The 17,448-nt window shown below is 44.6% G+C and overlaps 1 protein-coding gene across 22 annotated transcripts in view; it reads right to left on the reverse strand.

Annotated features, from left to right (window-relative positions):
- WDR59 (WD repeat domain 59) overlaps nt 1-17,448 on the reverse strand; it is a 118,727-nt gene that overhangs the window by 1,388 nt on the left and 99,891 nt on the right. For 14 of the 22 annotated variants that reach the window (XM_078357757.1, XM_078357755.1, XM_078357753.1 and 11 more), the window contains 4 exons: nt 16,531-16,681; nt 16,040-16,112; nt 14,358-14,484; nt 13,443-13,585 (listed from right to left, as the gene is read on the reverse strand). In XM_078357757.1, coding sequence (XP_078213883.1) covers nt 13,443-13,585; nt 14,358-14,484; nt 16,040-16,112; nt 16,531-16,681 — 494 coding nt within the window. The remainder of the gene's footprint in view (nt 1-13,442; nt 13,586-14,357; nt 14,485-16,039; nt 16,113-16,530; nt 16,682-17,448) is intronic. The other 8 variants (XM_078357758.1, XM_078357754.1, XM_078357747.1 and 5 more) reach the window with 1 other exon arrangement.

Genomic DNA, 17,448 nt, shown 5'->3' on the forward strand with positions numbered 1-17,448 from the left:
GAGTACTGTATTTTTTCAGGGGCCCCTTGTGGAAACCCAGTGCCCCACAGCGGAGGGCAGCTGCATCTGATGTGTCTTCCCATCCCCACGGCTGCTAGGGGCCTGGCACACAGGAGGTGCTGAGCAGACATCAGTTGAAAGAACTGAATGACTCGGTACTAATGCTTCAGCAGAGGGCAGACTGATTTTACCCAGCCAATGCTTAGTACTGCCCACTCGCCACTGGTCCAAATCAGGATACCATGATGCCGCTCCACTGCTGGGCAAGGACTGGTCCCCCACTGGGCTACCCAGAGTGAAACGTGCTCTGTCTACTCTGCTGGCAAGAGTCCCCTCATCACCTGATTCTAACTAAATCCCTGCTGCCTCTGCTGGCCTCTGGAAGAAAGGCCATTTCTTCCTTAAGTCCTCTGACTGCAGGAGCAGGTGGGTGGGGACTGGGCCCCATTGCTGCTTCCGACCATGACCCTTCTGCGGGAAGCCCATGTCATGCAGCTTCACGAGCCTTTCTCCTTTTTCTCTCTGTCACCTGCAGACATTCTGGAAACATGCCCCCATTCACTGAAGACTTGCTCTTGGCTCTCAATTTTCTCTCTACCCCAGTTCTTTTTTTTTTTTTTGAGACGGAGTCTCGCTGTGTTGCTATGCTGGAGTGCAGTGCCGCGATCTCAGCTCACTGCAACCTCCGCCTCTTGGGTTCAAGTGATTCTCGTGCCTCAGCTTCCCGAGTAGCTGGGACTACAGGCATGCGCCACTCTACCCAGCTAATTTTTCTATTTTTAGTAGAGACGGGGTTTCACCAAGTTGGACAGGATGATCTCAATCTCCTGACCTGTTATCCGCCCACCCTCTCGGCCTCCCAAAGTGCTGGGATTACAGGTGTGAGCCACCACACCTGGCCCACCCCAGTTCTTAGCACAATCCTTGAGTGTCCCAAGTCCACGCCACTAACCCTGTGCCCACCTGGCCATTCAGGTCTTTGCCCTCAGCCCTAACCCACTGCCACTACCCCCACTTTGGTCCATCTGCCCCTTTCTAGCTGCTGTGCTCTTTGGCCAACCTGAATTACATGGACTCACTTTATAATCACTTATTTGGCAAATGCCTTCAATTCCTTTGCCCATCTCCTGTACCACCTGGCAAAACCTCTATCCCAGATGAACTGTGTCACCTGCCCACTCCAAGCCTGCCCACAAGAGGCTGAGTGACCCTGGAGAAATGACCACAGTCAAGAAATGCATCTCACTTCATGCACACGATCACTGATGGACACAACACGCAGCCCTGTGCAGACCCTGTGTTTCCCTTCTGTCCCTGAGATGATGACTTCAGGCCTCCGCCACGTTCTGCTAACTCTCCCCTCACGCCTTTTCTACCCCTTCTCCCGCCCCTGCCGGCCTCTTCTCTTACTTCCCTTCATGTTTACACCATGCATCGCCCAACCTCCTTCTTACAATGAAGGAAGGGTCCTTTCTTCCAGCAGAACTGGCTGCTCTGTTGAATGACAACTGGTGATCAGAAAAATACATCAATTAAAAACTCTTATGTGGTAACTAAGGGCATATTATATGATAGTCTCAATTAAGGCAAATTCTGAGACAAATCAGACTGGTTTGATAACTTCAATTTAAAAAATAGCTATCTATGTCTTCTCCCTCTAAACATAATTTTTTATAATATATACAAACTTTGGTTATGTTCTCATGAAAAGCCTAATTAGTTGAAAACTCTCAAATTTTCGTTACTGGTTTTACTGGCCAACATTTAACATTATGAGAAGGTAAATATTGGGTGTTCAGGTAAATTTAATTGTAATGTCTAAAAGGGTTTGTTCTTTGGTATTTGATATGACTGTACACAGCATTATTCTCCATATCTATCTGGGTAAAATTATTAAAATATCATCTCATAATATCATTGATAATTGTGTTTCTCCACAGTGAATCAGATTAAATATAGTTTCCAAGCTCCTTATTAACTTGAAGACCCTGAACTCATATTTCCTTTCGTTAAATAGTGAATAATCTTTGGGGGATCTGGACAATTTCTAAGGAGATGAAATTCACAAAGCCAGAAAACACAAAAACACCAAGATATTCTCCCATGCCTCTTCCCGGTATACAGAGAGGAATGGCTCAGAAGATTAACAGGCTGAGAAGGACCTGCAGACACCCGTGGGCCTTGCTGGTGCTGCTTCCTCTCACCACTTTAGGGGCATGAAGAGATGAGGGATGTGTTCCCAAAAACAGAGCTGGCAGGGTGTCTCCCATCAGACTGCCTTTGGAACTTCCCTGACAATCCACTCGTAGTGCCGGTCACTAATGGTTTCAGGTTTTCTCTGGGTCTCTGAGGGAAGAAGAATGACTCTGTGAGGCTGGGGCTATACTACATACAAATTGCAAAGCGATACCATTTGCAAGTATGAATCTGTATTCAAGATAATTGATGTGTGCTGTTAGTTCATCAAGAGAAATGTTCCAGTTTTATTAACGTGATCAATCAATGTGGTATGGGTATTGTCTTCCTGAATGTGCTGATAAAGTTTAGTCTATTTTAAAGTGAAAAGATTTAAATGTGCTGGTTTTGTGTATATCTCAATACACACACACACACACACACACACACAAAGGTATCTTAACATTTTCAAACAAAGTAAAACAATATATACACTATAAGAGGAAAAAATCAATAATTCCAAAGAAAACTGCTTTGTGATAAAGAAAATGTCAGATGTAATTCCGTACCTGGGTAAGACAGGTTCCTTACCGCACCAAAACATCACTTGAGAGCTGGTTAATTTTTGGTGCTTTTTGTGATGCTTTTGAATCCCAGTAAACAAAAGTCTACTTCTGAAAAGTCTAGGGTTCTCAATTATTTGCTACTGTGTTTATTTTAAATATCATTATTCTGAACCAAGTATGTTACCATGTCTTGTCTTTATACACCTAATAACTTATGCTTATATCAAATCACCTCTAACTCTTTCTCAAACTGCCTTTTCCCAAATTTGGAATAATAAAGCTCTCACTGTTTTCTATACATCTCAGCTACCTGTGGAACTCCCCAGATGACAAATGGCCAACGCTACAGACTTGTTCCCTCACTACAGGAAGGAGGGAAGCCAGACATGATTGGGAATGTCTCGTATTCTCTATGCTTTTAATTAGTTTAGCATTATCATTACAGCACTTGTATTTATTAAATCCACAATATGAGAAATCAAATAGGGAAGTTCAATCTCCCTAGGGAATTGTATACAAGATTATTAATAGGAATTTTTTAGCAACTTCTTTCAAGATCGATAGCTGGATACTCATATCTATTACAAAGACTGGCATATCTTTTGACAAATACATTTTTTAAACTGGTTTTATGTTTAAAATGAAAATACAGTATTCAGCCAGGTGCTGCGGCTCTCATCTGTAATCTTAGCACTTTGGGAGGCCAAGGTGGGTGGATCACCTGAGGCCAGGTGTTTGAGACCAGCCTGACCAACATGGCAAAACCGTCTCTACTAAAAACACAAAAACTAGCCAAGTGTGTTGGCGCACACCTATGATCCCTGGAAGGCTGAGGTAGGAGAACTGCTTGAATCCGGGAGGCAGAGGTTACAGTGAGCCAAGATCACCCACTGCACTCTAGCCTGGGTGACAGAGCAAGACCTTGTCTTTAAATAAATAAATAAATATAAAATAAAATATAGTACTCCTCTCGTTTAACAATAATCTTAACAAACATTTTACGGGATGAATTAAAAGAGCCTGGAGATTTGTCGATATTCTCAGTGTCCAAAATATTTGAGTGTTGGGGTATCACTAACTGAATCCTGAGGAAATGGTCACGTGCTGTTTCCGCTCCATATGATATTGTTATCAACCAGTCTGAGCCATTGAGCTTTATTCCAAGTGCCGGTATCTGTTTTTGTGTCACACTGGCCTAAAGTCACCTGCTATAAACTATAGGTCAGAAACAGAAACTTATAGTAGACATGTCAAAATAAAGCCTCTTTAGACACTATTTAAGGTACGTTTCACTATTGTGATTACTGGAAAGATTCCTCAATACCAGCTTTCCAGCCAGGAGCAGTTTCTCACACCTGTAATCCCAGTGTCTGGGAGGCTGAGGTGGGTGAATTGCTTGAGCCCAGGAGTTTGAGACCAGCCTGGGCAATGTGGCAAGACCCCATCTCTACAAAAACATTAAAAAAAATTAGCTGGGCATGATGGTGTACGCCTGTGGTCCCAGCTACTTAGGAGACTGAGGTAGGATTGCTTGAGCTCAGCAGGTCAAGGTGTAGTGAGCTGTGATCATGCCACTGCACTGTAGCATGGGTGACACAGTGAGACCCTGCCTCAAAAAACAAACAAGCGAAACAAATAAGCGGACACCATTACCACCAGGAGACACCTGTCAGACTATGGAATGGATCAAGATTTCTAGGACTTTCTCGTTCAGAAGCAGATGACTTTAGTGAAAGTAGATGGATAGAGAATCCAAGAAAATTAGAGTAAGAATTACTTAGCAGGGACTGAATACAACTGATGGAAAATTTTAATTCTGGCTAATGGTCTATTTTCTACCAGAAAGGAGAACACATTTTCTTCTTTCCTGCCCCATCTCTACCCCTCAGTTTAACACGTTATAGACACTGAAATGAAACACTCTTTAAATTGTATCTTGTTCCAATTACCTTCAGGAGGAAACAAAATCCCAAAAAAATCCCTGTAAGATACCAAATCAGCAGGGAAACTTAAGAACAATAATTCCGTAGGAGATATTATATGCTGATTAACCTCATCTGCAAAAGTGCTCAGAACAATGGGTTAGTGCCATACAAAGTGCCTTTTCTTTTCCTGACAAAATATTTATACAGGTTCAGTGAGAATCTGCTGGGGCTGGGTATGGTGGCTCAGGCTTCTAATGCCAGCACTGTGGGAGGCCAAGGTGGAAGGATCACTTGAAGCCAAAAATTTGAGACCAGAATGGACAATACAGTGAGACTCTGTCTCTATTTTATAAAAATTTTAAAAATAAAAGAAGCTGCCTTCCTCCTTATCAGGAAATACATGGATAGATCAAATTTACCCAGCCAAGGTCATACCCAAAATGTCACATTTAGATTCAAATCTCATTTAAATTAGGGATGATAAGCCATTATTTAAAAATGGCTTCCTATGTGGACATGAAGCCTACGAGGCCTGCCAGGAAACTTCGTTGCCTTAGGGAATCCCAACCTTGCACAAAGTACAGATGTCATTTCCTGACAGGCTAGAACAACCCTGGGGATCACAGGTAAGAGGCACAGCACTGCAGGATAGGTTTTGCAGGTGAAACTTGACAGAGGTAAAATGAATCATTCTTGGGTCCTAACAGACAAACCAATAAAGACCAAAAAAATGCTCCCAATACACAGAACAAAGTATGATCCCAAGGCTTTTCAAAACTTCCAGGAGGAAGCAAACTCCAAAGCTGGAAGGTCATACGGCTCTAGTTTGTTAACCACACAAGTTTTGTGTACTAATCAACATCACCTATTACACAAAAGTAAATAAAACTGGCCAAATAAGACGTTAAATTAATATACTGAACCAGAAAACCACTAAACAAAATTTAGGTGAGCAGATGTGTACTCTAGGGATGAAGTTCGCCCCATGGGGAGACTGGGAAAGTAATTACTCTGCTCTGCCACCAGCAAGACCAAGCACATCGCATGCCACAATCAGAAACAAAAACAAACAAAAATCATCTCATATCCTGAGACTCTCTCTAAAGGAATACTCTATCTAGCAGTATCCCCACAAAACGAAGGAAACGGTGAACTCCATCAATAAATATTTAATCCCAATGAAACTAACATTATCCCTCAAATATGCTATGCTGAAGTCTGGATATGGGATGACCCTTGCAGACAAGATTGGCGCAGAGGAAACTGCTGCCTTTCCATCACAAAGAGAAGACGTTGCCCTTGGCAGCCTTGGGGTAGTTTTCTTTTTAAAAATTTTTAAGAGACATAGTTTCACCATGTTGCCCAGGCTTGTCTCAAATTCCTAGACTCCAGCAATCTGCCTGACTCAGTCTCCCAAAGTGTTGGGATTATAGGTATGTGCAGCCACACCCAGGCTGAACTTTTCCTTCAATACCTGCTATGTCCTGTACTGAAGCAGCCCAGTTCCTCCAAAGTCAGGACTACCTTGTAAAACTTTGCCAATGAAAATATTTCTTGGCAGGGTGCAGGGAGTCACGCCTGTAATCTTAGCACTCTAGGAGGCCCAGATGGGTGGATCATGAGGTCAGGAGTTCAAGACCAGCCAGGTCAACATGGTGAAACCCCATCTCTACTAAAAATACAAAAATTAGGCAGGTGTGGTGGCTCATGCCTATAATCCCAGCTACTCAGGAGGCTGAGGCAGGAGAATCACTTGAACCTGGGAGGCAGAGGCTGCAGTGACCTGCGACTGTGCCATTGTACTCCAGCTTGGGTGACAGGGCAAGACTCCATCTCAAAAAAAGTAAATAAATAAAAAGAGAGGCCGGGCATGGTGGCTCACACCTGCAATTCCAGCACTTTGGGAGGTTGAGGACGGCAGATCACCTGAGGTCAAGAGTTCAAGACAGGAAACGATCCAAGATGGCCGATCGCTAACATCCCGGGATTGCAGCTCTCAGGGAAGGCGCGGAGAACTAGAGGACGCCACACTTTCAGACAAATTCTGGTCGCTCACGGAGCAGGAGATCCCCCAGTGGAGGAAACACACGGGTGGCCAGCGCGACCCTCGTGGCCGGTGCAGCGGTTCCGCCGGCACCTCGGCAAGGCAGCTCTCGGAGCAGAGTAAACAGGATCGGAGGACCCACACGGGTCCCCAGCAGGACACCAGAGCCCGGCAGCGGCTGTGATGGCACCTCGGCGCGGCAGCGCTCGGCGCAGAGTAAACGGGACTGGTTCCCCTTCTGACCGAGGTTTGGAGCCCGGGGAAGGCAGAGTCGCCTACTACGGACACAAGAAGGAAGCCAGACAGGAGAATCCTGGGCAGAAAAGCACCATCAGTTTTAACACCGCTGCTCTGGCCCTGGGAACTAACAACCTGGACGTCCACTCAAGAGACCTAATCTGAAAGTTGGTAAATTCAAAGAGACAGGAGGATAAATTTACAATGACGGGAAGAAACCAGCGTAAAAAAGCTGAGAATACTCAAAGTCAGAACGCCTCTCCCTCTAAAGATGATCACAGTTCCACATCAACAATGGAACAAGGCTTGATGGAGAATGAGCGCATCCTGATGACAGAATCACTCTTCAAGGAATGGATAATAAGAAACTTCGGTGAGTTAAAAGACCATGTTGTAGCCCAACGTAAAGAAACTAGGAACTTTGAAAAAAGGTTTGATGAACTCCTATTGAGAATAGACAACTTAGAGCGGAGTATGAGTGAATTAATGGAACTAAAGAATACAATACAGGAACTCCGAGAAGTATGCACAGGTTTAAACACTCGAATTGTTCAAGCAGAAGAAGGGATATCAGAGGTCAAAGTCCAACTTAATGAAATAAAACGTGAAGAAAAGATTAGAGAAAAAAGGATAAAAAGGAATGAGCAACGTCTCCAAGAAATGTGGGACTATGTGAAAAGACCAAATTTACGTTTGATAGGTGTACCTGAATGCGACAGAGAGAATGAATCCAAGCTGGAAAATACCCTTCAGGATATTATTCAGGAAAATTTTCCTAAACTAGCAAAGCAGGTCAAAATTCAACCCCAGGTAATACAGAGAACACCACAAAGATATTCCTCAAGAAGAGCAACCCCAAGGCACATAATCGTTAGATTCACCAGGGTTGAAACGAAGGAGAAAATACTAAGGGCAGCCAGAGAGAAAGGTCATGTTACCCACAAAGGCAAGCTTATCAGACTTACAGCAGATCTCTCAGCAGAAACTCTACAAGCCAGAAGAGAGTGGGGGCCAATATTCAACATTCTCAAAAAACAGAACCTTCAGCCCAGAATTTCATATCTAGCCAAACTAAGCTTCACAACTGAAGGAAAAATAAAATCTTTTATGAACAAGCAAGAACTCGGAGATTTTATTACCACCAGGCCTGCTTTACAAGAGCTTCTGAAAGAAGCATTACACACAAAAAGGAACAACCAGTATTAGCCTTTCTAAAAATACACGAAAAAGTAAAGAGCACCAACATAAAGAAGAATTTACACCAACGAATGGATAAAACAGCCAGTCAACATCAAATGGCAGTAACCCTAAATTTAAATTGACTAAATCCCCCAATCAAAAGGCACAGCCAAAACCCAATGGCATTTTACATCCAGACCTGTTTCACATGCAAGGATACACAAAGACTCAAAACAAAGGGATGGAGAAAGATTTACCAACCAAATGGAGAGCAAAAATAAATAATAAATAAATAAAAAGCAGGAATTGCAAATCTCGTATCGGAGAAAATAGATTTTAAAGCAACAAAGATATAGTGGTAAAAGGATCAATGCAACAACAAGAGCTAACGATCCTAACACCCAGATACGAGACTTAGATTCAATGAGACAGAAAATTAATAAGGATATCAAGGACTCGAACTCAGATCCAGAACAAGTAAACTTAATAAATATTCATAGAGCTCTCCACTTCAAATACACAAAATATACATTCTTGTCAATACCACATCACACCTACCCATAAGTTTAAATGAAACATTGATTGGCCATTATTAATACTCAATTTTTTTCAAAATAAAGCAATATTTCCATTTACTCTCCCTCTCTCTCTTCCTGTTTCTTCCTCTCCTTTACTTATTTTTTTTTCTTTCCTTCTCTCAAAAAAAAAGAAATCAACTTGTAAACCTCTAGATCCAGGTCGGCAATGTTTCTCTCATTGCTTGATTTCCTTCCTTCCCTTCCCTCCCTCCCTCCCTCCCCGCTTCCTCCCTTCCTTCCTTCCTTCATCCCTTCCTTCCTCCCTACCGTCCTTCTTCCCTCCCTCCCCACTTCCTCCCCGCCAAGAAAAAAAAAAAAGAGTTCAAGACCAGCCTGACCAACATGGAGAAACCCCATCTCTACTAAAAATACAAAATTAGCCAGGTGTGGTGGTACATGCCTGTAATTCCGGCAACTTGGGAGGCTGAGGCAGGAGAATCACTTGAACCTGGAAGGCAGAGGCTGCAGTGACCTGAGACTGTGCCATTGTACTGCAGCTTGGGTGACAGAGCACGACTCCATCTCAAAAAAATAAATAAATAAATAAAAAGAGAGGCCGGACGTGGTGGCTCACACCTGTAATCCCAGCACTATGGGAGGTCGAGGAGGGCAGATCACCTGAGGTCAAGAGTTCAAGACCAGCCTGACCAACATGGAGAAACCCCATCTCTTCTAAAAATACAAAATTAGCCAGGTGTTGTGGTGCATGCCTATAATCCCGGCTACTTGGGAGGCTGAGGCAGGAGAATCGCTTGAACCCAGGAGGCAGAGGTTGCGGCATGCCAAGATCGTACCATTGCACTCCAGCCTGGACAACAAGAGCAAAGCCTGGTCTCAAAAGAAAAGAAAATACTTTTTACTGCTTTTGTCTGTGAGTCCATCTTTCACAATCCTGCCCGCTTTATAAATCTGTGACACTGGTTTTATTGGAATTAGGATACGTTATTCATCCTTGACTATCATCAGGTCTTCCTGAGCTTATGTTTCAGACTCTCTGCCTATACTACAGACATCTTGAACCCCCCAAACCACACTTCATATTTCTTTGTACATCCCACAGAATCCACCATGACACTTCCTAACAGCAGATGTCAATTAGGGTTTAGCTGATTGATGGGTTGATTCATCAGCTCAATATCTCCATGATTCATATGTTTTCCTGAAAACTAATTTTTAAAAGACAAATTGCTCCAGGCCATCATTAATCTTTTCCTGAGATACTTTCAAGCATTTAGATGATCTGAAAATGAAAAAATATATTGCCCAAATAGCATTTTGGGCCTTTACATTTCTTCAAGTACATATGCCAACATAATCCATATTAAAATAATCCTTGATAGTCACTACCTAAACTGACATATTACTCTAGTATGTTTCTTGAAACTACCAGGCATGATGTCTCACATCTGTAATCCCAGCACACTAGCAAACGAAGGCAGGAAGATCACTTGAGGCCAGGAGTTTGAGATCAGCCTGGACATCAAGGCAAAACCCTGTCTCTACTAAAAATACAAAAATTAGCTGGGCATGGTGGCACACACCTGTGGTCCCAACTACTCAGGAGGCTGAGGCAGGAGGATCACCTGAGCTCAGGGAGGTGGAGTTTACAGTGAGCCGACAACACGCCTCTCCACTCCCACCTGGGTGACAGAGCGAGACCCTGTCTCAAAAAACTAAAAATAAAAAATAAATTTAAGAAATAAAAAAAATAGGCTGAGCACAGTGGCTCACGCCTGTAATCCCAGCACTTTGGGAGGCTGAGGTGGGCAGATCACAAGGTCAGGAGGTTGAGAGCATCCTGGCCAACATGGTGAAACCCCATCCTTACTAAAATACAAAAAGCATCTGGGTGTGGTGGCACACGCCTGTAGTACCAGCTACAGGGAATTGCTTGAACCAGGAGGCAGGGGCTGTAGTGAGCTGAGATTATACCACTGCACTCCAGCCTGGGTCAGAGCAAGACTCCATCTCAAAAAAAAAAGAAACAAAAAAATAATAATTCATCACCAAACTCTCCCTCAAATACATGAATTTTCTACAAACACATGGAACACTGAATCCACTACGTATTTTCTGTTTTCGTCTCTTGGAGCCAAGGCTCCTGAAGCCCCAATCTGCACTGGTCTCTCTCAGTCTGTCATAGAGATCTCCCTTCACCAGCATTTTGACTCCCTCATTACCTAGTTGGAAACCGTTCCTCCTTCTAAGAGGGGCTAAGGTTTACTTTCACACTTAATTCATAATTTCAAATACAGAATTCTCAGTTAAAAGCCATCTTTTTTTTTTTTTTTTTGAGACAGTCTCGCTCTGTTGCCCAGGCTGGAGTACAATGGCACGATCTCGGCTCACTACAACCTCTGCCTCCGGGTTCAGGTGATTCTTGCAGCTCAGCCTTCCGAGTAGCTAGGATTACAGGTGCCCGCCACCACATCTGGCTAATTTGAAACCATCTTCTTGAGAATGCTGAAGGCACTGCCACCTTGTCATTTGATTTCCAGTACAATCATATTCCTCATCCTTTGAATGTGACCTGTGTTTCTGCTCTGGAAGCTTCTAGGGTCTTCTCTGTAAATGTTTTTTTCATTCATTACGTCAGGTGCTTGGTGGGCCCTTTCAAACTGGAAACGTGTTTACCTTCTCTAGAGAATAAACTTCTAGGGTAGAGGAAGAATAATAAGCTGCTCTGCAAACTAGGAGTAGGAATCTGGGGATCCTACAAGGACAATTAAACAGCAGCCCTGCTTTTACTCTCACTGCCAAGCCGCGTCCAGCGTCCCTGAGCCATGTGAGGGCTCTGCAGTATGTTCTGTGCTTCTGGGTACAGTTCAGGGTTCAGCTTTACCAGGCCCTACAAGATCAGCTGCCACTAAGCTATCTGCTCCCCAGATCCCAAATTTTATTGCCAACATTACTGCTTGTACAGTTAGGTTTTTCAGAAGAGCTCTGTACAGACATTTTGGTGGGGTCCTGGAGAAGAGGAAGTCAAGGTATGTTTAGTTGGCTACCTTTGACAGCCTTCTATTTCATCCTGTAAAACACCTCTCTAGGCTCAGATTCTTTCACGAGTCTTGCTTTTCCTCAACACTCACTGAGGTCTCATTCTAACTCTCTCTGTCTGGTTCTTCCTCTAGGACTCAAGCTCCAAGTGTTGCTTTCTCTCAAGACCCAGGGCGGGTGGCCTCTCCCTGCGCTCTTCCTTCCCAGCCCCAGCTCCAAGGTCAACACACCCATTCCCACAGCTAATGCCATCTACATTCTGGGGATCCCCAAATTCTCGGTTCTAGCCCCAGTCTCTCCTCTGAGAACCCAACTCACATCCAACTGCCTAGGCGACTTCTCCAGTCTGCTATCTCACACACATCACTGATGATCCCAAAATAAGCCCAGAGCGTTCTTCCAGTCTTTTCCATTTGGGAAGCTGGCACTGCCACTGACCCAGTTGCTCATGCTGGAAATCTAGAAATCGTCCAATTATCATCTCTCTTCCTGAACCCACATCCAAGTTATAAGCAAGTTATACTGAGTCTAGCTCTAAAATATAACCCATCCATCATCTCTCCCCAGCTGCAGCGATGCCACCCTCAGACCAGGTTGTCTGCCTCTGACAGCTGCAATGTCTCTGAATGGGCTTCCTGCTTCTGCCCTGCCCTCCTCCCATCCTTTCCTCATAGGAAGGCCAAAGTGACCCTCTTAAACAAACATAACCCAAAGCACGTTGCTTATTTCTTATGCCCTTGTGAGCTTACCATTGGACTTAGGATACAATTGGAACTCTTTTTTTTTTTTTTTGAGGCAGAGTCTCGCTCTGTCGCCCAGGCTGGAATGCAATGGTGCGATCTCGGCTCAGTGCAACCTCCACCTCCCGAGCAATTCTCCTGTGTCAGCCTCCCAAGAAGCTTGGATTACATGCATGCACCATCACACCTGGCTGATTTTTGTATTTTTAGTAGAGACAGGATTTTACCATGTTGGCCAGGCTGGTCTCAAACCCCTGGCCTCAAGTGATCTGTCTGCCTTGGTCTCCCAAAGTGCTGGGATTACAGGCATGAGTCACCATGCCCAGCCGAATGCAAATTCTTTACCACAACTTACAAGTCCCTGCCTGACACAACCCTAAGTATTCTACACTCTAATCTGATGCCACTCTTCTCTCCCACTGTACTCCGGCCACACCGTGCTGCTTTCTCACCTGTTCACGATGACAGTCATTTCTCCAGGGCCTGCCCCCTCAGCCTGGGACGTTCTTTTCACCACTGCACCGATGGCTCCATGGTTCCTTTAAACCTTCAGACCTCAGCTCCTTGGAGGCCTTCCCAACACACATCAATTCCTCTTCTAAGATTCTCCTCCCTGTTCTCCCTGCCCCCACATCATTTTTGTTTGCTTATTTCACAATTTGAAATTATTTCATAACCCCCCCCACTCAGCTATAAGCTCTGTGGGTCGGGGGAAGGAATGTGTGGGCACTGTGCCTAAGAGGAGCTGGACATATCAAGGAATAAATGAAGAACAAGCCATCCCTCTGATCCATGTTGTAGTACTGTATATAAACTTCTTCTACTGCAGTAGAGAATTTCATCCTGTGATGAAATGAAACCTTGGAACAGATTCAAAATGCCTCAGAAATTTCTGCTTAGAAATGAGAAGCTGAAACTTCATTCCAAGTCTGACGTTGTGGACAAATTAAATGACAGGATCTTTCAGACAGTGACAGGAAGAGAGAGAAATTCACACTCACCAATCCCTTTGTGAGGGTCAGGAGGACAGGAGACAAACTTCAGCACTTCAGCGCGCTTCTCTCTCAGACCCCAACGGTACAAGATTTCCCCATAGCATTTTTTAAAGTCATCAAATTGCTGGGCGTTGGCAGGGTCCAGGAGCCTGAATAAAGGTAAATAGATTTCCTGTCAGTTACCTTAAGAAAAAACAGGGCCAGGTGCAATGGCTCATGCCTATAATCCCAGCACTTTGGAAGGCCAAGGCTGGCAGATCACCTGAGTTCAGGAGTTCGAAACCAGCCTGACCAACATGGAGAAACCCCATCTCTATTAAAAATACAAAATTAGTTGGGTGTGGTAGCACACACCTGTAATCCCAGCTACTCAGGAGGCTGAGGCAGGAGAATGGCTTGAACCCCGGGAGGTGGAGGTTGCGATGAGCTAAGCTCGCGTCACTGCACTGCAGCCTGGGCAATAAGAGCAAAACTCTGTCTCAAAAAAAAAAAAAAAAAAAAAGAAAGAAAGAAAGAAAAAACAGCCTTGATACTAAATGGTATTTAATATACCCTTCTTAAAGCAGGAGTCCTGGCCACACTCAGTGGCTCATACCTGTCACTCCCAGAACTTTGGGAGGCCCAGCTGGGTGGATCACTTCAGGTCAGGAGTTTGAGACCAGCCTGGGCAACATGGCGAAACCCTGTATCTACTAAAAATACAAAAAATTAGCTGGTCATGGTGGTACGTGCCTATAATGCCAGCTACTCAGGATGCTGAGGCAGAAGAATGACTTGACCCTGGGAGGCGGAGGTTGCAGTGGGCCAAGATCGCGCCACTGCACTCCAACCTGGCGCAAGAGTAAGACTCTGTCTCATTAAAAAAAAAAAAAAAAGAGTTGGAGTCCTGGCATTGCAGCTCTCACCTGGGAAGGTGTTTACCTTTTATTTTTATCATGCTGATCACGTTCTCGCTCACGGGGATCACTGTAGGTCAGACTCCCAAAGCGGAGCTCTTCTGGTGAGGATTCTCCCCAAGGGGAAGACAAGTGCTCTGCCTCTCTTCCTGCTGAAGAAAATCGAATGGGAAGGGAAGATGGCAATCAGACAAGGCATGGAAAATGTCTGAAGAGTCTCATAAGATGGCATGTAGCCAGTGGATTTCCCAGAAGAAAAGCAAGCAAGGCTGAATATTCTGAGAAATATAACTAAACAGAACTCTTTCCTACCCTTACCTTTTTGCCCAAGTATTTATTACTAAGAGAACATGATAGCTAAGTACACACTGATGCTAAGGCAAATGATGGGCTGGGCACAGTGGCTCATATCTGGAATCCAGCACTTTGGGAGGCTGAGGTGGGCAGATCACCTCAGGTCAGGTGAAACCACGTCTCTACTTTCAAGAAAAAGAAAAACAAAAATTAGCCAGGCATACTGGCACGTGTCTGTAATCCCAGCTACTAAGGAGGCTGAGGTAGGAGGATCACTTGAACCTGGGAGGCAGAGGGTATAGTGAGCCAAGATCACAACATTGCACTCCAGCATGGGCAACAGAGTGAGACTCCATCTCAAAAAACTAAAAATTAAAAAATAAATCAGGCCAGGCACAGTGGCTCACACCTGTAACCTCAACAGTTTGGGAGGCCAAGGCGGGTGGATCACCTAAGGACAAGAGTTCGAGACCAGCCTGGTCAACATGGCAAAATCCCATCTCTACTAAAAATAACAAAAATTAGTTGGGCGTTGTGGTGGGCATCTGTAATCCCAGCTACTGGGGAGGCTGAGGCAGGAGAATCGCTTGAACCCAAGAGGCAGATGTTGCAGTGAGCTGAGATCATGCCATTGCACTGCAGCCTGGGCAACAAGAGCGAACCTCCATCTCAAAAAATAAATAAAGCAAATGGTGGCACAGAGATACAGTAGAATATGTAGTCATTATTTACAAAGACTTTTTGAACAATATATGCTCGTGATACAATTAAAAATAGAACACAAAATCACATATATGGAAAAACCACACTTCTGCACACAAAGAATGGATGAAAATGTTCTAGAATGTTAATGGATGACACTCCTAGGTGGGAGAGCAACAGTTACTATTTTCTCTAATACTTTTTGTCTGCTTTTCTTCGCTGGGCATGTGCTACTTTTGAAATCAGGAAAATTAAGATCATTCTAAAAAATGTTTTTTTGTTGTTTTTATCTCAATCCAGAAAACACAAATACACCAACTCAGCCAACAGCTTTCAGATCAGCTGGACTCAGGCCCAGCTGCATTTGTCTACACTGAAAGCGGTCATGGGAAGCGGCAGGTGGCAGAGGATCATGGAAAGGGCATGAGAAGGAGAATGTTAAGGGTCAGGTTTTGGGGTGAACAGTGGTTCCCACTGTCAGTTTCTCAAGGTTACAAGATAACAAGCAACACAGCAAGGTACAAAGACGTGCAGCAAGTGGCCTGTTCCACACGCAAAGCCAGGCCCCCAGCAAGAGTACCCCATCACAGTAAATGTGAAGAGAAATGAGAAACAAGAAAAAATAAGAATAAGCATCAACTAAAGGTTACATACACACAGCTATCAGAGAACTACAAAATCCAGCGTGGGCTAAGATGTTTCCATACAAACCTATGTTCCAGCTGCCCGTGTTGAGCCCTGGGTCTGACATACTGGAGCAGGAACCAGAAGAGGTAAAGCTAGGCTGCAGATGGGAAGAGAAGAACCAACAGGACTAGCATGAGAACACCGTTCCCCATGACAGTTCACATGAAGAAAACATCAGGCTGGGTGTGGCGGCTCATGCCTGCAATCCAAGCACTTTGGGAGGCCAAGGCAGGCAGAACACCTGAGGTCAGGGGTTCAAGACCAGCCTGGCCAACATGGTGAAACCTCATCTCTATTAAAAATACAAAAATATACTGGGAGTGGTGGTGGGCACCTGTAATCCCAGCTACACAGGAAGTTGTGACATGAGAATTGCTTGAACCCAGGAGGCAGAGGCTGCAATGAGCTGAGATTGTGCCATTGCACTCCAGCCTGGGTGACAGAGTGAGATTCTGTCTCAAAAAAAAAAAAAAGAAAAGAAAACATCAGACAAAACCAGAAAACAACAAACTTACATATCGACTATGGGACACCACAAGATTAGAAGAACGGTTGGGAAAAGGCCCAAAGGGGTTTGGTATCCCCTGAGGCCGAGACTGGGCTTCGAACACACTACAGAGCATGGCCAGCGTCTGAACATCCCGGAGCTGGCAATAATGAGCCAACCTGAGGAAAAGGTGAGAGGAAAGAAAACAAGTGAAGAGGAGGGACTGAGGCAGGAAGAACGATCACAGTCATGGTGGGTTACTGCCACAGGGGTGGGACGGGAGGATTCTTGAATCTGCCTCAAAAACCCCCATCAGGAAATGGGGCGTTCTACAGATCCAGCAGTCTGACCTACTTTTGAGTTTGCCTAGACTTGCTTTGGAATCTAAGGCATCAATGTATTACAGATGATCTAAAGGACACATGTGAAAACCTGTGGCTGACATTCAGGCATGGGCCTAAATATAAATGCGGCTTCTCCAAGAACTAAGTAGACACCTGACACCTGAGCAAGGCAAGACATGCTCCCTCTGTCTCCCCAGCTCCAAGGAAGAATCACACTGCTTTTGGGGGATTCCCATACATGTCATTTATATAACCTAAAGCTGTATGAAGGAGCTCAGAGGACACTGGACTACCACAGTATGCTAGCAGGCAGCAGACTCTGCGGTGCAGTTATGAAGATGAGCTATGAAGTAAGAACAACTGGCTGGGCACGCCTGTAATCCCAGCACCTTGGGAGGCTAAGGCAGGTGGATCACCTGAGGTCGGGAGTTCAAGACCTGCCTGACCAACATGGAGAAACCACTTCTCTACTAAAAATACAAAATTAGCCAGGCGTGGTGGTGCATGTCTGTGATCCCAGCTACTCCGGAAGCCGAGGCAGGAGAATTGCTTGAACCCAGGAAGCAGAGGCCGCAGTGAGCCAATATTGCGCCACTAAATTC

Source organism: Callithrix jacchus, chromosome 20 (assembly GCF_049354715.1).
Source record: "Callithrix jacchus isolate 240 chromosome 20, calJac240_pri, whole genome shotgun sequence".
Classification (NCBI taxonomy): Eukaryota; Metazoa; Chordata; class Mammalia; order Primates; family Cebidae; genus Callithrix; species Callithrix jacchus.